The sequence below is a fragment of the Eptesicus fuscus genome, chromosome 13 (assembly GCF_027574615.1).
Source record: "Eptesicus fuscus isolate TK198812 chromosome 13, DD_ASM_mEF_20220401, whole genome shotgun sequence".
In the NCBI taxonomy this organism is placed as follows: domain Eukaryota; kingdom Metazoa; phylum Chordata; class Mammalia; order Chiroptera; family Vespertilionidae; genus Eptesicus; species Eptesicus fuscus.
This window is the reverse complement of record NC_072485.1, coordinates 62,902,557-62,926,763: the sequence shown is the minus strand read 5'-3', so window position 1 is coordinate 62,926,763 and position 24,207 is coordinate 62,902,557. Positions and strand designations below refer to the sequence as shown.

General features: G+C 33.6%; 1 protein-coding gene across 1 annotated transcript in view; it reads left to right on the top strand.

Moving 5' to 3' along the window:
- The window catches only part of DCDC1 (doublecortin domain containing 1), a gene marked incomplete at its 3' end in the record, with an annotated part of 313,690 nt that overhangs the window by 78,643 nt on the left and 210,840 nt on the right, over positions 1-24,207 (top strand). The window contains exon 8 of the mRNA XM_054725690.1: positions 973-1,139. Coding sequence (XP_054581665.1) covers positions 973-1,139 — 167 coding nt within the window. The remainder of the gene's footprint in view (positions 1-972; positions 1,140-24,207) is intronic.

Genomic DNA, 24,207 nt, shown 5'->3' with positions numbered 1-24,207 from the left:
ATGTATCAGAATAAGGAAGCCAAGCCATATAGTTATTTTATATGTTTATGTTGCATTATATGTATACACCAGCAAAGTTCAAGTAAAAGAAAAAATATATGTGTATTTCTCTGGGTTCCCAAATGTGCCTAAAATATATATTTTATTTCTTTATTTCTGCTTTTCTAGAGGGAAATTAAATCCTGAAAAATATTATCTAGCTGCCATGTTATTTGACTATTTCACACTAGAAAGACTTCATAAGCTAATCGTGTGAAAAAGTGTATAAACATGTCTGTTATGTCCTTATGGATGTTGCAGTACAGACCCACAAGTAAATATCTTCTGTTTACAAAGCACATACTGGAATAGCTTTCCCAAATCTTTCACCAGCTTATATCCCCCAAACTTAAAAAAAAAAAAAGGCATGATAAACTGCTTGCTTAAGAGTCTCCCTTTAACTTTTAAACAGCCTTGCCTCCTTGTTTTATGGGTTATTTAAGCAATAGCAATGAAGAGTTGAGTAGGGTGGCTTATAAAGGTATGGATTATATTTTATGAATAATTTCCAGATGTGATGTTTTAGGGATATAGACTCCTCGACGGGAAGCTATACACAGAAACAACATGGATCTTACCATTTTATCAGGACAATGCAAGTAGATTTCAGCAAGGTTGGTTCCAACTCATCTGTGATAAATGAGAAGATAAGGCAATCAGTGCACACCATGACACTCGGTGCAGCTAGTTAGGCACACTTCAGAACTATTCAGGTGTGCTCACACGCTTATGAGTCTTATGGGGGGTGTCTCAATATAAGTACATCCTTCATGGTGGCCACTAGTTATGCAGGAATTGCCTCTCTAAGACTTAACCTAGGTCAGATATAAATGATAGATGTTAAGAGTTAGCTCTGCTATTGGGGCTATGTGTTCCAGGCTGTGTATTTCCGTCTGGTCAAAAGAATTTATTTTCCCTTATTTTCTTGCATAGTTCCTCTGCTTGAAAAATGCTTGCAAAATTCCATCACACCTTTGCGGGGACCAGTTTGGGTCTCTAAGGGAGAAGGTTTCAGCCCCTCAGGAGCTAAGATATACATCCAAGGAGTTCTTTTGGCCTTGTACCAACGCTTAAAGTCTGCAAAAAAATACTATAAACAGGTGAGTCATCCCTCTTTAAAAGCTGCTTAATTCTGTGTTTTAAAATGTACGTGATTGTATAGAAGCAAGGATTGGCATTGTGTCATAAAAGAACTGTGACATGTATTTTGTGAGCTCAGTGCCCGTTAGGGAGCCAAAATGCTTCTTCTGTAATCTCGAAGCCAGCAATAATGGGGCTAATTGTATCTGTCTTTTGGTATGGGATGTCATATGTCTCATCTTTTCTTGCTACATACTGTGCAAAGCAAAGGCAACTTCTTATGTGGAAATTCTATAGCCAGTTACTTTAAATAAGGAAATGAATAGCTCCTAAATCATTTGAAGGTTTAAATGTTCAGTCTTTTTTCTTTTTTTTTCCGGTATGCAATTAGAATTGCTGTTGTAGAAGTTGGGCTAAAATATAACTAATTGTATTCTGGGAAATAAAATTGTAAATTAAACTTCTTGTCAAGAGTAACTTAACTCATTTATGCTTATTTAATTTGTATGTTTCTGAACCTGAAAGTATAGAAATAGAATTAATGTATTTGAATTAGGTTAAAGTAAAATTTTCTCTAATTTCTAAATACCCATTCCACAATTGTGAGTGTGTGTGAAGACTTTGATATTTTTATAACTACTTACAGAGACTCCGACTTATTTCAAAGTAGAATTCACGTCGCAAAGCAGAATGATAGATGACATTTAAAAAATAAAAATGGAGTTGCCATATTTTTAGAATCCTTTTTGCATTTAACCTTAAATTAAGCATACATTTTACCATGTTAAATAAGAGCTAGATTTTACATTTCTAACTGGGAGGTTTCATTTTAGAACTGGGCTCATTTTCTCAGGTCACAGGCTGCTGAAAAATGAATATTTTGAAAGCATCATGCTATTATTCTCTGTGTACAGGGGGAGGGGAGGTGGGAATAAGATCCAGTCGCAGTGTTCACACAGCACCTCCTGCTGTCTGGTGGGGAAAAGAACAACTTGTATTGACGAAATTCTTGAACTAAGGTATCCAGGACTAGCAAGAAACAGCTTCCCGTGAGAAACTTTTATTCTCAAAATTCAGTTGGTTTGCCTGGTTAATAAATTTCAGTGAATCCATAAATGAGATGAATAATTATGATGCATAAGGCTATTTATTATAATAAATATGAAAAAGTAAAAATCCGATCTTATTTTTAATACTTTGTTAAGCTGATATATATAAAAACTAGTGTAAATATATTTGATTGTATTTAGATTAAATTACTTTAACTAAAGTATTATTTAACCTTTATTATACAATATTATAAAATGGATTTGACCAATTTAATTACAGTCACTTATGTGGTATTAAGTGATTTGATTCCATTAATTAGTTTAAAATTATTTAATGTTAAAGAAAACATGAGACCATCCTCCAGTGCAAGAAAAGCACTGTTTACATCAAACCTAAAAAGAACTTAAAATTTTTCTAAATTTTATTAAAAGTGAGTGTCAGATATTTAAAAAAAACAGCTCAGAAAGTACATATGCATGCTTTTTTCTTCCACTGTCCTCAATATTTAAAATTTAAATAGAGATAAACATTTTATGAGATTGAGAAGTTTTCTGTGTATTGTAAGAAAAGAAAATGCTTTAAGACTTGCTGTTTTGAATGTAAAGGTTTCATTACTACTAAAAATTGATGAAAATATATTTATTAAAATAAATATTACATGTAAATATGAACATAATTAACATTTTAGCACCTCTGAAATTGTCTATATTATCAACATTATGCCAAATTTAGAAATATTTAAAACCTTAGGTTCTTTGCCATTCATAAATAAACCTTTTTCTTTCGCTAAGTTATAACAAAGCTTTGCACTCAATAGTTTTAGTATGATATTTGTTTAAATTGTATTTTTAAATATAAAACTGGGGAAAAAGAAATAGATATCTGCATAGTATGCGTTTCATGCACATTTCTATTTCTTTTAGATATTCTCAATTATATATATTCTTGAATCTCTTTTCTTTTGTATTGTTATATTATGATTTACTTTAAAATTTTGCAGTTTAGAAAGGTTACTGTAGTAGGACCATTATCAGATCATCAGTGCTGAAGTGTTAAGCTAGGCCACAGTTTTGTCAGTGGACTTAGCAAATATTCCTCTCAGCATTAATGAACTTTATTTGAACTGCATTTACTTCATTTGACCTTAGGGACAGCCTTTTCTATTTAGCTTTATAGAAGACTGTGTTAAGGAATCCCTAGATAGAGAAAATGGAGATGGATGATGGTTCTGATTCCCTTAATGAATCTAAGCTTACACATTTTAGGGTTATATGAACACTTAATATAATTTCCATTTATTCCACTTCTGAGATTATATATGAAAACAGCAATATTGTTTTGCTAGGATTCTCTTAAAAGATAGTAGACTTTAAATTGCTGTTTTAGAATCAGGAAATTTCTGCTAAGTAAACTCTTATAGCTTTAAAAGTCAGAACTACTGTATTTATGTTTATAAACTTAGTCATGTTTTAATATTTAACTTTAACTTGGCTATTATAGCATGTAACCAAGTTAAGCCCATTTGTGTGGTCTTAAAGATATACAGATTCGTGTATATAAAATGCGATATATTTAGGACAGCATAAAGTCACTTACACATTTTCACATTTATTTTCTTAAAAGTGGAAACATCTTAGAAATTGCTCAGAGCTAAGCAGAATCTATTTAATTTGTAATTTTTGAAGTAGCATAAACGAGTTAATATAAAATGCAGTTAACACTTTCGGAGACAGGGCCTGCTCCATCTCATTAGCATTCTTGTTATGTAGCGGTGCTGTTGGTGGGGGTGTTGAAGTAGGAATGCCATTGTGTCGAGTTCCAGTGTTTGGGGACAAACACTGCTGTGGAAGGAACGTGTGAAAAGGCCACAGTCCTGTCAGTGAATGAGGAAGGCTGTGCTTTCTGTGTGCTTCAAGCAGGGAAGCTGTCATTCATAGGCCTAACACAGCTAAACAGAGGCCAAAACACAAGCCTGCACTACCTTTTAAAATGATATTAGTGATTTTTAAACATGATCTTCTTTATTTATGATCCTACATAGAGCTTTTAGTCGCTGTCAGTAAACAAAATATGTGTCAGTCTGTTCAGAAACACTGTAGAGATGCATAAAAGTCCATGGATCTGTGCCAGGAGGCTATATAAATAATGATTCGGAGTGGCTGATCTTTAGTACAAATGTGATTTTGGGGAAACATTCATTTCTGGGAATGTCTACCCAATTTTGATACTGCTTTGATTTTTTTTTTTCCTCCTGCAACCAACAAAATTCTTGGAGACTTTTTGTGTAATGATTGCATAGCAATCTTCTTTTAAAATACCAGTTTTTACAAGAGCTCATAAAAATACAATTCTAATAATTTAAAGTGTTTACAGAATAGCCTACCAGTTGTTATAGGTTGCATAGTAATTTCTGAAATTCACAGAAACAAAGGATAGCTAATTATAATATCATAACAACCACAATCTTAATTATGAAAACACTACACACACACACACACACACACACACAAAAAAAAAAAACAAAAAAAAAACCATGGTCTCTTTGGTAGCTATACATGAAAAAAACTTGAAGAGATTTGTAATCCTACTCCTAATTTTCAGCTCTTTGGAAAGAAATAACCAACTTTGAAATTAAATTTTAGCTTGTTTGATTACATAAACAGTAAGACACCCTCAAATATTTCTTACAATCTTAGGGCATTTTCTTAACTTTAGTGTTGTATAGAAAAAAACCTGACAACTTCTATTTATATCCAAAGCTTCAGTTTTATTTTTATAATTTTAATTTAGAAATGTGAACCTGGGTTATTTGTAATAAATCATTACTTAATGAAGTTTGTTAAATAGTTTAATTTTCTGCCTAACTGATTTAAGTTTTTGTGGTATATGGTCCTTTTAAAAAATTAATTTAAGTAGTTTTTTTAATGCTATTTTGCACTATTTCTAAATTCTCCATATTTGGTGCTTTGAGTTTAAAAATCTCAGACAGTAAATGTATTTCAAAAGTAGGTTTCACTTTTAAAACTGTAACTGTACTGTAATTTTATAATTATATGAAGAAATGACCATCCAACTTCAGCATATATTGATTTTGCAGTTTAAAACTGAAATGTACTTTATTATTACATGAAACTAACCTCTGCCAAGAACCTTAGATTTTGCTTAAAAAATTTATAAATTAGTGTTAGTTCACTTTTAACTACACTTTTAGTAAATTTGATACTTAGATATCAAATCAATAGTAAAATATAATTCTATTCACAATAGAATTACTATACAGAATATGCTTGAATTACATTTAGTGCTAACAGAATTTGTTTATTGCAAAATGTGCTTTTAAAGAAATCTTAGTATTTTAATTTTCTATAAAAAAGTGTTGAAAGTTTGTCTTTTCAGATCATCTTTTCAGTTTGTCTTGTGTCTTTGATCAATCAAAATCATTTATGAGTTTTTACATTACTGAAAGAATAACTATTTCTATTTCATTTTTTATATATACTCTTTTTTCTAAAAACAAAAACTTTTTTCCAGGTTTATTGAGATATATAATGATGACATAATGATGTGTGAGTTCAAGGTGTACAATGTAATGATTTGATACAAATATATTGTAAAATTATTACCACAGTAGGATTAGTTAACAACTCTACCACATCTCAGAATTACTATTTTTTGTGGTGAGAACATTTGAGACACACTCTCTTAGCAACCTTCAAGTACGTAATACAGTACTTTGCTCTGCACTCGATCCCCATCTGTATGTACATTAAAATTTGTGCTTTTTTCTTGATTTACCCTTCCTGTCTCAATTCCCCAAATATTTCAATTTTGAACTTCTTGATGTTCTTTGAAACCTTGGAACAAAATCGATAACACGTAAATATAACTTACTATTAAAAACATTAAAGTTGTGTTGCAAATGTTTCAAAAATGAAAACTGCTTCTGCAGGTTCTGAGGAGTAATTTCTTAGAATATTAGGTTGTTTTGTAGATCTGAGTGGTGCATTTCCCCCTGAAACCAAGCTGCATTCTAGTTACTTGAAGTATTTTAAGAACCTTAAACTTGTGTCTTTTTCTAAGTGTCATGCTTTGAGCAGGCCTAACATCAGTTAAATGAAGTGAAAATTGCATTCTTGTCTTGATAGAGATGAAAATGGATTTCTGGTCATGAAATAGATGTAGTTGTCACTTTTTAAAAAAGGTGTCAGCAGTTTGCTTCAGCGAGTAAGGTGCCAATTCAGTATGGCAGTAAACTTGTGATCTGAGCAATCAATAAAATGCTTCAATAACTTCTGCTTCATTACACTTATAATAAGAGGCTATAGATCTGTGGCACATAAAATGTTGATAAAGAGGCAATGTGGGGACCGACTGTGACAATTTTCTTGAAAGTACAGTAAGTGCAATATTGCCATCTAGAGTTTGTGCATAGGTAATTATTACAAAGGGGAAAAAACAATGAGATAAAACAAGAAATGATAATGAAATATTGCTTATTTTTCATTATCCATGACACATTTATCTTTATGGAGTATTTCATTTGACTTGTACTAAAATTTTTAAATTTGTATTTTTTCTCTAATTTTTTAGGATTATACTACCAAATATCAACTATATATCTCTGGCTCAAAATTGAACTTCTTGTCATGAAAACTATTTGTTACATAAGTCACTTAGTAAAAAGATTGGACTTAAAAGTTTTCCTTTTTTACATCATAAATAAGTTATGTAAAACAGGGAGCTTATTTACATTTCAGTTGAATATCTTTTAATTCAAAACATTATATTTGTTAATATTAAACAATCCTTCAAAAAATAAGAGCCAACTTCTAAAATGGTATTTTAAAATAATTACATCGGAAGATATACTTTCATAATGTGATTATAAATATTTTAATGAGTAAGTTCCATTTGGGGATTATCTAAGAATATGTTTTCATCCTTAAATAAACCCTCTTAATGGAAAATTGTTAAATTTTACAATATTTTGAATGAACTAGTATTGAAAATATCTTTTTATTTATTTTTAAAATTTTAATTTATTAATTGATTTTAGAGAGAGTGAAAGAGGTAAGGGAGGGAGGGAGGAAGAGAGGGACAACAAGAAAGAGAAAGAGAGATTAAGAGAGAGACAGAGAGAGAACATCAATTTGTCGTTCCACTTATTTATGCATTCATTGGTTGCTTCTTATATATGCCCTGACCAGGGATCAAACCCACAACCTTGGTGTAGGGGAACAAGCTCTAACCAACTGAATTACCTGGACAGGGCAGAAATTACATTTTTTAACCAAGCATTATTGAGCTCTTTCTTTCTCTGAACTTCTGCCTGTAAATGCCAATTATATAACAGAAAAAATTGTTTTAAATCTACATTTAAGTGTTTTATGAAACTTAATATAAAGTAAACTTACTATTGATATAGATGAGTTAGTAAGAAAAGTTAACTAATCTGGAAAGGTTATTACTTTTATTTTTCCAAAATTTTCAACTCGAATAGATAGCTTTTATAAGTTTATAGACCTCAGCCTTCAGGTTTATCTGAGAACAATAATTTTGCATTAATATATTAGTAATGCATTTTTCCTATTATTATGCTATTTAGGTATTTTCTGTCTCATGTCTATTCATGGATGACTTCTATAATTGTAAAAAAAGGGAACAATTATAAAAATTTATTTTCTTTATTGATTAAAGTTTTGTTCTCAAACATCCTAATAGTATATTATCTCTATGTGTTAAGACAACTCTTTATCTAGATGAAGTGATCTTATATTTAAATTTTTAATCATACTGAGTAGAAAATGTTGTATTTTAAAGCCTTCAAGTAAATATAGAATTGTTCTGGTAAAGTAAGTGAAAGTAGACCTGACAAATTTTCTTTAAATTACTCAACCGCCTACAGGTATTGTTGCCTATGACTCTTTTGAAATGAGAATAAATTTTATAGAGTTACAGCAGCAAAGTGAAAGAGTGTGTTTGATAGATTCCCTGAACAGTTTCAACACCCACAGGTATTATTTGTAAGAAAACAATCATGCCGAGTCTTCAGCTGGTTAGAGAGGGCATAGCATTCTATCTTCACCTGACATCCTATCTGTTCCGTCAACATCCTGGGCACCCTGCCTGCCACCCCCTCCTCCCAAAACAATAATGTTCACTGAGAGGTTTGTGTGAATGGACAAGAATATGAATGTTTTTCCCCCTTTCCCTTGAAGAACTGAAACAGTATTAAAGGGATATTCTTAGGGACAGGAAAACCAACTATCTTGAGGATTGGCTCATATTTTCTAATTTTCTATTCAGATTGATCAATGTTGTCAGTGATTGTTAGTTAAAATCTTTGACTATTAAGGCTGACTACTGTTTGATGAAAGGGAGACTCTTAAGTGTAAATGCTTTTGGAAACTGTTGCTTTGCTTTATTTTACTAAGAAACATATAGTGGTTTCCTCTCACCTGTTGTTGATACCACTAGTTTGAATACATTAATCATAACAACAAATTGCTGATTTTCAAATAATATAACTCATTATTTGCTTATATTTTATATATGTAACAAAAGATGGAAATGACATTAATTATTAATCTCTTCACTCAAATTTTCTTGAGTTAACTATCAGAAAATCAATTCTACATGATTTCCTAAAAAATAGTGAGCATCCTGTTATATTTTTAAAAGATTTCAAGTTTTTAAACAAAGTCAACAATGCATAGGAAAAGGATACGACAAGAGTCTATTTATCGACACTTGCTGTGTATGTATCACTGGGAAATAAAAGTAGAAAGTTTCAGAGAAGAGAATGGTAGCAGAAATAACAAGTGCTGGGAAGATCCTGGTCTGAATTCAGCCTTGGCAAGCCACAGTGGAGTTATATATTCGAGAGTTATACTGTCCAATATACTATTCCATGTGGTTTTTAAATTTAAATTAATTATAATTAAATAAAATAAAAAAATTAGTTTCTCTGTTCCACTATCCATATTTGAAATACTCATTGAAAATTCTATAAGACAGTGCTATTCTAGAAGGAAAATAGAAATTCAATAACTAGAGACCATAGTTATACTCTGGCATGTATTAACCAGGATTGAGGATACAAGAGAACAATGCAAGACCTTGCTCTTAGGAAGCTTACTTTTTTTTTAGATGAAACATACATACATGAAACTTAGGAAATATACTTTACAGTATATAATTAGGTGCTAAAATATATAGTACAGTCCATGTTGTATGGGAACTTAAATAAAAGAAAGATTAAAAATAGAATGAAAGTATTTTACAGTTGAAATGAACTTTAGAGGCCATCTAATCCAGTCCTCTAATTTTATAGATAATATAACAACAACAATAATAATACTTACCTCATTGGGTTGTTGTGAGGATTAAATAGTTAATGTGTATAAAACTCAACACAGTATCTGGGACATAGTAAGTAGTCTGTAAGTATTAGCTTTCTTCTCCTTCTCCTTCTCCTTCTATTTTTCCGTCTCCTTCTCCTTCATCTTTATAATTATTTTTCAGCTTTATTGAGGTATAATTGACAAAAATGTGATATTTAAAATATACATCATGGTGATTTGATATACATATACAATGTGAAAGGATTCCCACCATCTGACTGATTAGCATACATCATCATGTGAGAACACTAAAGTTCTCTTCTTTTAGCAAGTTTCAATGATATGGTAGAGTGTTATCAACTATAGTCATCATGTTTAATATTAGAGTCCCAGACCTTATTCTTCTTACAGCTGAAAGTTTCTATCCTCTTCATTTTGTTTTAAGTGTTTATATAGCTAGCTTCTATACTTGTATATGTAGTTGCTCTAGGATGTATGATATACATATTTAACTTTTCATAGCCTATCTTTGAATAATACTTATTACTTTATTATAATATAATAAATTTATACCAATATATTTCCATTTATCCCTTCTGTTCTTTGTGCTACTACTATCATATAATTGTCTTGAATATTTCATTGTTTTAAAATAAAGAGAAATAAGAAAGATATTTCTATTCTACATAGAAGAATGGGAAACACAAGTTAGAAAACAGTATGGTGTGATTATTGGAAAGTGGTGAGATGACTTAAGAAGAGATTCTAGTATTAAGAAATGAGGAAAAATGAATTTGAACTGTTGATTCTTGATGATAGGAGACCTATGAAACCATGCAGAAGAATGTACGTGGAAAGGTAGTGTTTACACTTAGAATATAATTTCCTCTTACATTTGAAATTCTAAATGCCTTCATTCCAGGTGAACTGTAGTAGCTGCAGTTTTCTTCTCTAACAGCTCCTATGGAATTGGAGGTGATTTGTTCCCTAGTTCAGCCCAATAGTTATCACAGGAACAATAAAAATGAACAAAACAGAGAACTGAAAAAAGAAACCTGCATACTAAAATATATTTAATGAGTCCAGAAAAAGAGGTGAGAAAGTTATCAACAGAAAAGGTTTTTTTAAGAAATAAAGGCCAAAAATTTGATAAATATTAGAACCCAACAGATCCAAGAAGCTCAACAAATCCCAAGGAGATAAAGCCTCCCCACCCCAATAAAACCACAAAGGATGCATCACAATCAAATTGTAAAAATGGTGATAATATAACATCTTATAAGCAGTAGAAAGAAACCTTATAACATCAAGAGAAACTCAGATAAGAATGATATCCAATGTCACATCAAAAACTTGAATAGCCAAGTTCTTAAAAAAGAAATTAAAGATAGAACTACTATATGATCTAGCAATTCTACTTCTGGGTATTTATCCAAAGAAAATGAAAACACTAATTTGAAAAGATATATGAATCACCATGTTTATTATAGCATTTACAATAGCTAATTTATGGAAGTAATCTAAGTGTCCATAGATGGATGAATGGATAAAGAAATTGTGGCATGTGTATTATATTTACATTTATGTATAATACACATACAATGGAATACTACCCAGCCATAAAAAAGGATGAAATCTTGCCATTTGTGACAACATAGATGGACCTTGTTAAATCTTGCCATTTGTGACAACATAGATGGACCTGGATGCAGTAAATAAATAATGCTAAAGTGAAATAAGTCAAAGACAAATATTTCATTATATGACTTTCTGTATGTGGGTAATGGAGGATGAAGTGGAAAACTTTAAGATAAAAGTCAGGTTATAGGTTTGAAATACTTCTGAAAATGTTATTCAAAGTTATATTCTGAATTTTCAGTCCTTTCCAACCTCTCATCTGTTACATCTTATTGTGACCCTTTTTTCTTTTTATAATAGTACTAGAGGCCCAGTGCATGGATTCATGCACTGGTGGGGTCCCTCAGCCTGGCCTGCGGGGATTGGGCCGAAACTGGTTCTCCGACATCCCCCGAGGGGTCCCGGATTGCGAGAGGGTGGTTCTCCCCTGACACACCCTGGAATCGGGCTCCCTCCTCTCTGATTCCAGGTGCATCACCTGAGATCCACAGCTGCCAAGTTACCACTGCCCCCTGATGGTCAGTGCGCATCATAGCTACCAGTCGAATGGTCGAACGGTTGGATGGTTGCTTAGGCTTTTATGTACACTGAGTGGCCAGATTATTATGACCACCCCATCAGTACTTCGTTGGGCCACCTTTTGCCTTCAATACTGCGGTGATTCTTCTTGGCATTGACTCCACGAGATGTTGAAAAGTGATGTGAGGAATCTGATACCATGCCTGATGAATAGCACTGTCCAGTTCTGTGAGATTTGATAGTTGTGGAGCCAGCTGCCTGGTGGCTCTTTTAACTTTGTCCTAGAGATGCTCAATTGGATTGAGATCTGGTGATTGTGGGGGCCACCTAAGCAAGGTAAAGTCTCTCTCATGTTCTTGAAATCACTCCTGCACAATACGAGCACCGTGGCATGGCGCATTGTCTTGTTGGAAGAAGCCATCTCCATTGGGATACGCCATCAACATGATAGGATGAACTTGATCAGCAACGATACTTAGGTATGTTGTGCTATTTAGACGTTGTTCCACACAAATTAAAGGGCCCAAATCATGCCAGGAAAACATGCCCCAAACCATAACACTGCCCCCACCAGCTTGAAGGGTTGTACTCATGCATGTGGGGTGCATGCTTTCATGCTGTTTCTGCGAAATTCTCACTCTGCCATCTGCATGATGCAACTGGAAACGTGATTCATCGGACCACGTGACTTTTTTCCAATGCTCAACTGTCCAATCCTTGTGTTCCTGTGCGAATTGGAGACATTTTATCTTGGTAATTGCAGACAAAGGTGTTAGAACAGGCCTTCGGCTTCCATATCCCATACGATGCAGTGTACGGCTTATTTGCCTACAAACATCAGGTGGTCATAATAATCTGCCACTCAGTATATATCTGGTATATAGATATTTATGCTGATATCATAAAATATAGAATTTAGTTCTTGAAGCTCTCTGCAAAGGTCATTAGACACTGGACAGTAAATGTAGCCCAAATAAACTGATGTCAGAAAATATAAAAATCAAGGCAACATTCTAATGACAATAGCTTTTAAAAAAGTGATGTCTGAGAAAAATAGTCTTTTGCTACATTTAGGTAGTGACTTAAAATTAAAAACAGAGAGAATAGGACTTAAAAAGGAAGTAATTCCTTTAAGCTTTTTTTCTTTAAACATTTCTTCTTAGAGTATTAAGAGAAAACCTTTTGGGGAGAACAATGACAATGGTTCTTATAATTTTTTTACCAACGTGCATATCAATTGCATTAATTTCCTGGTGTTTTGGCTTTTGTGAGAACTTTACTATACATTAGAAATGCTTTCTCTTCCTGTGTCCTCATTAATTAAAAAATGATCTTTTTATAATCAAACCTGTATATTTTCTGCTTTGGGCAATATTTATATCATGACTTTTTTTTCTAAGTAAAATACTAAGAGACAAGAAAGCAGTATGAAAACTTTCTCCATTTAGTGGGAACTTATTTTAGAGAGGAGTTATTTCTGCATCTTGTAATGCTTATATTTCTTCAAAATATATAACATAGATTTTGAAATAATGGTCAATTGATAAATACAGGTTGAACACCTAGTCTTTGCTAGCCGACTTGGGTAGCTTCATCAAACCACAGATAAGATTGTGTGATAGTTTTCTCCCAGAACATTACTGCCTATTTTCCCTAGGTTTGTGAAATTAACAAGGGCCACTACGGAGCTTCTTTCCAGAATGAAAAAGACTTGCTCTAAGGAGATTTGCTGCCTTAATTTTTAGGCAGAGAAGTGGCTGACAAGCTTAAAATGGCAGCTAAATTAAAAATCAGAACATTTTGGCTAATGAGACTTTGTGAGTACACTTACCCAACACACATATATATGTTATGCATATATATTTTATCTATACATACAAAATCACATATCATGATCTCTAGAACAAAAATTTATATTTTAGTTGTTTGGACATGCTTGAATTTCCTTTAGACAAATTCATTCTTTAGTTGTTCACTATTTTATGTCTCATCACCAAAGTTTCTTATAGTTAAAATATTAACCATTGTTCCAGGATTTTCACCTTGGAAAATCCATGGGCAAATGACCTTATTCTGTAATAGTCTGGGAGATTATATATGCACACATTTCTAATTATGGAGACATATTGTTTGTAACTGTAAAACAGAATCAAGGCCCATGTGGTAACCTGGTCACCTGTTTTCATGAAAACAGCTCTTCTTTATCACAGTTAATTGATATTTTTCATTTAGTTTTTAAATGTAGGAGTCGTCCCATAAATGATTAAATGATCTTCTATAAAATTGCAGAAATTTATAAAACATAAAATGAAAATCTCCCAACCAAAACCACCCCCCAAAGATAACTGCTATTAATAACATTTACTAGGCATATTACTATAAATACATATATATATATATATATATATATATATATATATATATGTACACACACACACACACACAAAAATAGAAATTCTATACACTTGTCTTTTTGTATTGTTTAAAGTATTACATATGTCTCCTTCCCCACCTATATATACACACACACACACAAAAATAGAAATTCTATACACTTGTCTTTTTGTATTGTTTAAAGTATTACATATGTCTCCTTCCCCACCCCCTCTGGCCACTCGCACACCTGAGGGTAAGCCCCCACCTCCCCAGTGTCTGTGTCCATTGGTCATGCTAATATGCATGCATACAAGTCCTTTGGTTGATCTCTAACTACCCCCCTCCCCTGCCATATGTCTCTGGATCTATTTTTGTTCATCAGTTTATGTTGATCGTTATATCCCACGTATGAGTGAGATCATGTGGTATTTATATTTCTCCAACTGGTTTATTTCGCTTAGCATAATGCTCTCCAGTTTCCTCCATGCTGTTGCAAATGGTAAAAATTCATTCTTTTTTATAGCGGTGTAGTATTCCATTGTGTAGATGTACCACAGTTTTTTAACCCACTCATCTGCTATGGGCACTTAGGCTGTTTCCAAATCTTAGCTATTGTACACTTCTCTTTTTTGACAAATACTATTCTGTAATTTGTTTTACTATTCAATATACCATGGATCTCTTTCCACATCACTACAGAGAGACCACTTTTCTTTCTTCTTTTTAAAATATGTTTTTGACTTCAGAGAGATGAAGGGAGAAGGAGAGAAATAAGCATAGATGAGAGAGAAACATCCATCGACTGCCTCCTGTACGCCCCTACTGGGGATTAAACGCACACTGGGGCATGTGCCCTGACTGGTGATCAAACCGACAACATCCTGGTGCATGGGGTGAAGCTCAACCAACTGAGCCACACCGGCTGGGCTAGACCACTTTTCATGGCTATATGTATTCCACTGTGTTAGGCTTTGAGGATCTAACAACTCTTTTAGATGTTGATAAATAGATAAATAGATACCTTGATAAATAGAATCAGAATTATTGTAAGAAATAATATCCACATTTAGTTTTTTGCCAACGTTGCCCAATAGCTCAACAAGAAGTTTGAGCCTATTTGCATTGTATCCAAAGATGTATTAATGTTCCATTTCCCTGCATCTTTATTTTTATTAACGTGTGCTAGCCTCATAGATTAAAAAGTAAACTCATTTTAAAACATCTATAGACTGATTGTTAGTGAAGTTAAATATATTTCTGTTTATTGGTCACTTGTATTTCTTTTATAATTCATCTGTTCATAATTTTGCCCATTAGCTATGTTCATCTTCTCTTAGTTGTGAACATTCTTTATAGGTTAAGTATTTTTAAATGATCTGTCATAAAAATGTAATACATTTCTTCCTAAATTTGTCATTAAAATTTTCTAGTGTCTTTGACATATTGTAATTAAATTTTTATTTAATCAGCTCTGTCACTTTAAAAAAAATAGCTTCTTAGTTTTGTATCACGCTAAGCAGAATTTTCACTTTCTAGGTATATAAGAATAATTTCCCCTAGTACTTTTATTTTTTACCTTTAAATCTTTAATTATTTGTAATTTATTTTTGTAATAAAATTAATTTATTTGTGCTATAGAACTTTTAAAGTTATTAACTGTCATTACTTTTTTATTTTAATTTATTTGTGTTATAGAACATTTAAAAACATTAATTAACAGATTAGTTCATAAATGAATTATTCTGAAAGTTTAAGTATTCCATAACACCTTAGATTGAACTTTAACTGTGACTAAATATAGATTCTACATTATGAATTTCTGTAGAAGAAAATACAAAAGGGAAAATCATTGATAGCTTGTATGCAGGAGGCCTTCAAAATATTGAATGCAATTATTCCATTTAGATTTTTTCTGATTAAAGAACAAAGTATTTAACTCATCTAATCTTTTTAAAAATTCTTTATTGTTGTATTACATATGTCCCTTTTTTCCCCCCATTGTCCTCTCCCATCTTGCCCCCACCCCCCAGCTCCAGCCTTTACCCTCCCTCCATTGTCTGTATCCATTGGTTATGCTTATATGCATATAAGTTCTTTAGTTGATCCCTTACCCCACCCACACCCACCCACCCTGCCTTCCCTCTGAGGTTTGATGGTCTGTTTGATGATCCTGTGTCTCTGAATCTATTTTTGTTCATCAGTTTATGTTGTTCATTATATTCCACAAATGAGTGAGATCATGTGATCACTTATCTTTCTCACTGGCTTATTTTACTTAGCATAATGCTCTCCAGGCCCATCCATGCTGTTGCAAATGGTAAGAGTTCTTTCTTTTTTATAGCAGGGTAGTATTCCATTGTGTAGATGTATCACAGGTTTTTACCCATCTGCTGATGGGCACTTAGGCTGTTTCCAAATCTTAGCTAATGTAAATTGTGCTGCTATGAACATAGGGGTGCATATGTTCTTTCTGATTGATGTTTCTGATTTTTTAAAAAATATATTCCTAGAAGTGGGGTTATTGGGTCAAATGGGAGTTCCACTTTCAATTTTTTGAGGAAACTCCATACTGTTTTCCACAGAGGCTGCACCAGTCTGCATTCCCACCAGCAGTGTAGGAAGGTTTTAAACTCATCTTCTTGATCTAAGAAGCATGTTTTATTCATCTGATATTGGAATTTACTTTCAAATCCCTAGGCCTCACAACTTAAAACAGTGGCAGTAGGATGGGGAAATAGGGCAACTAATTAAAAACCAATTTAGGTAGTAGCCAGTGGATAGTAGCCACTGGTTCCAGGGACCCGATTGTGTGCATATTTTTGTGGATAAATATAGATGATCCTAAATAAATAGAAGAATGAGTAAACACTAGTCTAGCCAGATGGGACATACATTCTTTATCATAATAAATTATTACACTTTGGTAGATTTTTATTGTTATGACAGTTTGAATAATGCCTTGTGAGAAGTACAGAATCTTGAGTATGTGAGGACAATCTAGCCCTGAACCCCAAGCTCAGTTTATTTTGTGTATGGTTCATGGTCAAACCACGTTTGAAATTTTTGACACTGTCATACACTATGGAGGCAGATTCAAAATTTACATTTACTGTATTTCCTTGTCTATATCAAAATGAAGCAAACTTGAAATCTAAAAATGATTTATTTAAAACAATATAACATTTATACTTTATGGTGCACAAGAAGAAAAAAAGCCCTGAGAAGCATAAAAAAGATGTGCTAGCTCTGACACATCCCGTCTCAGGATGCTGAGTTGCAGTCTTTTAAGGGTTTAAAATGAATGGCTTAAAAAAATAAAATGAATGGCTTGTCTAATTTGTTCTCTTCATTTTCATTTCTTTCTTACCAACTATCTTATTTTTACCTCACCTGTCATATATCATACTTTTAAACCCCTGCCTTACTTTTGCAAATGTCAGTCTTATTTTTCTTAATTTGGCCAAACCCTGATTTATTACTTCATCTTGCATTTTATTTTCCTTCTTCCCCTCCTCCTTGTCTTGCTTTTTAGTTTGGATACTACTTTTTAATCTATTTTTAAATAATGATGATTTTAGACAAGATACATAGAAAAAAGGGTACTGAGTGAAAATGACACATGCCACTAGACTTTAAGAACTTATTCTGGGTGGGTGTGGTAATTGTGGATATTGTGAAACTTTCTAATCTGAATATCACATTTTCTAGGCTTGATATCTCTAAATACAAGCAATACTTTATTTATTTATTTATTGAATTTACTGGAGTGACATTGGTACACGTTTCAAGTGTGTAACTCAGCATCATATGCATTAAGCACTCATTGCCCAAAGCAAAGTCTCTTTCTGTCCCCATTTATTCTCCCTTTGCCCACCTCCACCTCCACCTTCCCCATCCCTCTCTCCCTCTGTGTCTCTGTGTCCATGTGTCATATGTATATGCTTAATCCTTTCAAATATTTTCTTAAAATAATCAAGTTATCAGTGGGTAATCAGAGTGTCCTTAAAAGATCATAAAAGAATTATTACAGAAAAATTTACCAGTGTGTAATTAATATGAAAGAGATTCAACTTTTATAAAATGACCATTTAGAAAAAGTATATAGCTGATACATATTAAGTATTTATTAATAATATTAATATATTATTTAATTTTAAGAGCACATGAATTTTAACTTAATATTCAATATATCATACATTTTATATACATATTCAAAAAGTAGTTGAGTCAGCATACAATAAAATGCAGATACAAAGAAACCATTGAAATAAGAAATAAACTAGTAGGTTCACATTCAGTCATTTATTCATTGGGCATTTATCAAGTACTCTCTAAATCCAGATATATAAAATAAAGATGATAGGCCTGAAGTTATAATGTAATGAAGCCAGGTGACAGTCATCTGATTTTGTGGAGTGCGGAAAGTGCTCTAATAAGGGATGTGTGAGGAGAGCCTGATTGGAGTAGATTTGGAGGCTCTTTCTGTTAAGACTAAGTAATGCTCAATTTGGTAGTAATCATATGATTTCTAGAGTCATGGGAACGTGACATGTCATGAAAAGTTATATGTAAAATTTTAAATAATTAAATATTGTTATAAGGTAATAACAGAAACCAACCAATTTAAGCTGGCTATTAGTAATCAATGATAGCATGCTGTCAATCATTTTTACTTTTTAAAGTAAAAATGAAACGACACTGTGAATACTTACCACCTTATTTCTTGAAATAACAGATGAGGTATAAAAAAATATAAAGCAGTCTATCTAAACAAAATCGTCATGGCTTTTTAAAAACAATGATACTCTTTTATTATTATTACTTCAAAGAGGAAAGGAGAGGGAGAGAGAGAAATAGAAACATCAATGATCAATGAGAGAGAATCATTGATCAGCTGCTGCCTGCATGCCCCACACTGGGGATCAAGCCTGCAACCTGGGCACATGCCCTGACCGGAAATCGAACCATGACCTCTTGGTTCATAGGTTGATGCTTAACCACTGAGCAACACTGTCCAGATAACAATGCTCTTTTTAATGTGAAAATTAGATATTTGCTTGAATAGATGAAAATATCTAACCTTATTAATTTTTACATTAATTATAGTGCTAGTAATTAAATTGACTTATCTTTTTTTTAACTTGTTGAATTTCTAATTATTATGACCGAAAGCAGAATTTTTTCCTTACTGAATAATTTTTATTGACTATGGTAGTTTTCCCTGGCTTTGCAAAAATTGTTACTTTTTTTCATTTAAAATTACTAAATATATTCTCTAATGCTTGTCACACATTTAATGCCAATGACTCTAAGCTATGTTTAAGTTATCCACTGGCATCTACTAATTATCCAGAGCCATGAAATGTAGGCAGTATCTCCTGATGTGTAAAATTTCAATCCTGAAGAGAATCCCTTAATTTAAGACACATCTTTAGACAGTTTTAATTTAAACTTCTTTACATTTAAAAATGATATACTTTCCTTAATTAAAGTTCTCCTTTTAATCAATAGTTTACTGGGATCTTGTGTATGCAAACATAAGTTATTAGAGATATGGCATAAGTATTCACAGTGTCGTTTCATATCATTTTTAAAGGTCTCAGATTTCTAAGCAAAATTTCCCATTTTATTAAGACACCAGATTCCTTATACCATAAAAGGTGGTCAACCGTACATGTTAAAAGTATTCATTCAGAGCAAATAATCTCATATGGAATTTGTTTTAGTAATTTTCAAAAACATGAATTCCTCCTAATTATTGAAAGAACATTGCAATAACTGTTTTGTCATGATAACTTTTTAGCTAAATTTTATTTTTAGTTCTGTTTTGGACTAACATTAAAAAACCCAAACATCCAAACCTGATAATTGTGTTGGTACCAGAGTATGTGAAGTCTGATACCTTTTCATCACTTGTATACTAGGAATTCTATTTTTTAAATGATATCCTGCCAGCTTTTTCACAATCCATTAATTCCTGGATCAACATCAGAAGGAATGTCAGAGCAGAGTGAAATTCTTGTAAGACACAGATGTCAGGATCAAAAGTCAGAGACATTCTCAGAGCAGCAGGGAAGCAAGCTTGTTAGACCTTAATCGGAACAATTAGTATCTGCTATGTGACAGTCTCGATGCCCTGACTTATATTTCTGTTAAGTTGTAGGCATGCTGAAAGACAGTCCTCTTCCAAGTTTGGTGGAAAGTTTCATGAGCTTTTGGTCTGATTATTTTTGCCCAGGATTCTTATGTTTTGTTGATCCTCTCCAAATTTCCTTAAGTGGTAAATTATTGATACACTTAGACAAACTAGGGCCCAATTTATTATAAAGACATATCTTCTCTGAGGGCATGTAATACAAAGTGACTTGCTTTATGGATGTTTGGGACTGTTAGTGCTCAGGAGGCTTTTCTAGCTATTTTATATCTCTCTGAGCTTTTACAGTCTGGTCCCAGATTGCTCTCATGGATGCTCAATAAATGTGAATCATTGATGAAGGAAAAAGTAATTAAAATTGGATGTTGAGATTTTTAAATTATTTCTTTGAAATTACCTATTATATTGTAATCACCTTCATGAAACCAAAATAACCTTTAATCAAGTAACTGTTTCACTATGTGTTATCAATAAATTCATGTGATTTATTTATTAGTAATAAGTTGCTCTGATTTTTGCAGTCATTTCTTGTAAAAAATTTATAACAACAATTTATGTATTCAGAGGTCAGCTTTGGGACAAGCTCTAACATCAGGAACTGTAAGTTAAAAGGCATGTCTGGCAGTGAGAAATAGTCCTTAAGGTTTGAGCATTAAAAAATTGTGGAGAAGACATAGATAACTAAATAATCCTCCTTGTGATAGACTTGATCAACTATTGGTAGAAAATGGCTGCTCTAATTGGCTAATGATAGCTATAAAAACAAGCCAAACACCATGGGAAAGGGTATGAATTAAAGTACAGAGAGTAGAGAGGAGGCCAAGAGCATGATGACAGTAACAGGGGCAGGAATCTTAAGAGTGATTAGGCTGGCAAGTGGTGGGCACTTCTGTGGCAGAGGCTGGGCCTCATGCTCTCTCCATGAGTCTCCCAAATAATAACATATTATATTTTGATGTGACCTGCTGATATTTTCTCAATATTGTTCAGTGTAAAAAAAGCATCTTTAGAATTTACTAGTATTCTATTACTAGAGGCCCAGTGCATGAATTCATGCATGGGTGGGGTCCCTTGTCCTGGCTGGCAATTGGGACCGATTGGAGCTATCTCACCCAGTCAGGGGGGTGGGGGTGGGGCGGGGGGGAGACGGACCACGGGAGGTTGGCTGAGCGAGCCCACTGACCACCAGGAGGCAGCTCCTGCATTGAGCATCTGCTCCCTGGTGGTCAATGTACGTCATAGCAACCAGTGGACCGGTCGTTTGGTAGACTGGTTGTAACAGTCACTTAGACTTTTATATATACTAGTATACTAGAGGCCCAGTGCACAAAATTTGTGCACTGGGTGTGTGTGGGGGGGTCCTTTAGCCCAGCCTACACCCACTTGCAATCCAGGACCTTTCGGACATCCTTCTCGCAATCCAGGACCACTGGCTCCTAACTGCTCGCCTCCCTGCCTAATTTCCCCTAACCATTCACCCGCCTGCCTCATCGCCCCTAACCACTCGCCTCCCTGCCTCATTGCCCCTAACCACTCTGCCTGCCTGCCTCATCACCTCTAACCACCTCTGCCTGCCCGCCTCATCGCCCCTTAACCATTCGCATGCCTGCTGCCTGATAGCCCTGGTCTCTGGTTGTTGCACCGTTTCGGTCACTGAGCTTTTATTATTTATATAAGATACTAGAGGCCCGATGCATGAAATTCATGTAAGAGTAGGCCTTCTTTACCCTGGCTGCTGGCACAGGCTTCCCTCTGGCACCCGGGACCCAGGCTTCCCTCTGGCCACCGGCAGGCACCCAGGACCCGGGCTTCCCTCACACCCTCACAGCCCCAGCTTCGTCCAGAAGGTTGTCTGGTCTAATTAGCATATTATGCTTTTGTTATTATAAATACAGATTGTTCTATAACATATCTAAGTAAAATATACATATGTTAGCCAAAAATTGCCTTTAAGCAAATACCATGATTACCCCTTTCCTAAAATTGTTTCCTTAGACATTTTTAAAAAATATATATTTTTTATTGATTTTTTACAGAGAGGAAGGGAGAGGGATAGAGAGCTAGAAACATTGATGAGAAACATCGACCAGCTGCCTCCTGCACACCCCCTACTGGGGATGTACCTGCAACCAATGTACATGCCCTTGACCGGAATCAAACCTGGGACCTTTCAGTCTGCAGGCCGACGCTCTATCCACTGAGCCAAACCGGTTTCGGCTCCTTAGACATTTTTTATGTAAAATTCTGGAACTACCATTGAGACAATCTTATAATAGAGTGAAAGAAATATTAGGTAAAACTGTAATGGATGATCAACTCCATGATAACCCTTGCATATTTATTCTTTAGCAGTAGCAGCAGATTATTGCATAACTTTCTTGAGTGGGAAATAGTAACATTTGCCTCTCAATAATAATAACGGCCTTATTTATATTCATTTTTATAGTGATGATGACAAAAATAGTTGTAGGATTCACAGTTGCATACTTCATCAAATATTTGCACATAACATCATATAGATTAGTCCTTATAACAACAGTAAAGTAAGTATTATTCAATGTGAGAGATGGTGAAATAGACTCAAAGTAGCTTAGTAAAGTATCCAAAATCACTTAACTAGCAAGTACTGAGACTGGTATTGAACTCTACACTTTATCCATTGCATCATCACATCCTCATATGGTCCAGGTGAGGCAGAAAAGGCAAAATGACCATCAAAGATATGTACTCCATCAGTAAAGGAAAGATTAAATAAATGGTGGTACATGTATCTAATGGAATTACACAGTCATTAAAATAATGCTTATGGAACTATTTTAATGATGTAGAAAAGCTCACAATATAACATTCAAAAGTAAAGTTTCAGAATTAAATAAAATATATGATCTCAGTTATACATATAAAAGCATGTTTTATGTGTAAAGGAAAACAAATTTTTTTCTAACTTGTGGAATAATAACTTTAAATTTTTTCTCATGATTTTCTACATTTTCTAAATTGTCTAAAATGAGAATGTAGAGTAATCAGAAAAAAATTACCCTGTATAAATTATTTAAATAAAATCATATTGGTTGAGTTGGTGTCATCAGAAATGTTAATAGAGAAATTATGGGTAAATTTGGGGTGAATTGATTCTGTTTACTGATTACAAATGTATTTCCAATTTACCTGTGTGACACAGTAAGAAATAATATGGTCAACAGTGAATCAAAGGCAAGGGCTTGTGATATTCTGAAAAAAATTACCAATCACGATGTTATAGGACTTTAGTTCCTAAAGGCTTTTTGTAGCTAAATGACTCCAGGGTACTAGAGGTATCCAATGTATTTATTTTACTCCTCTTCTCATTGGAGAAGGACAGAGCTAGCAGATTTCCCCCTTAATATTATGATCAGGTGCTGGTCCAAGCAGGCCTGAATCTGAACTGTCCAGTTCAGATCACGGTAGTCATTGACTTTGCTACACATGTTCTGTTAAGACTTGGCATCAAGGGCTTTCTCAAAACATTTTTTCTTTGTCCTGGAACCATAAATTTATAGGCAAAAAACTTGATCCACAAGACCATGCTGGTCAACAGAGTAAGGTATTGTGTTTGTGTTCGCAAAGAGCTAGTGAGTGGCTTTCCGTGTCTACGATGATAGCCCTCTCTACAGGAGGGTGTGGCCATCAGAGGGCAATGTGATATTTACCTGGTGGCCTGTGTGCCATCTTTTATTTTTCCAAGGGGCACGAGTCAATCACTTTGTTTGTCAATCCTATTTATGGGCACTTGCTCGCTGTGAACCCTGCACAAGGACTATTCATAAGAAAAATAAAAAATAGAAATCACAGTCTGCATCCTGGAAAGGCTTAGAATCCAATTAGAGAAGTAAGTTACATGCTGATATGAGAACATATATATCACAATATATGAGCAAGTGCACACTGATGTAGCACAAGCTGCAGTATGGTTGAGAGATCAGCTCAAAGTCTGCCTTTACCCACCCAAACTGTGAAAAAAGAGTCACT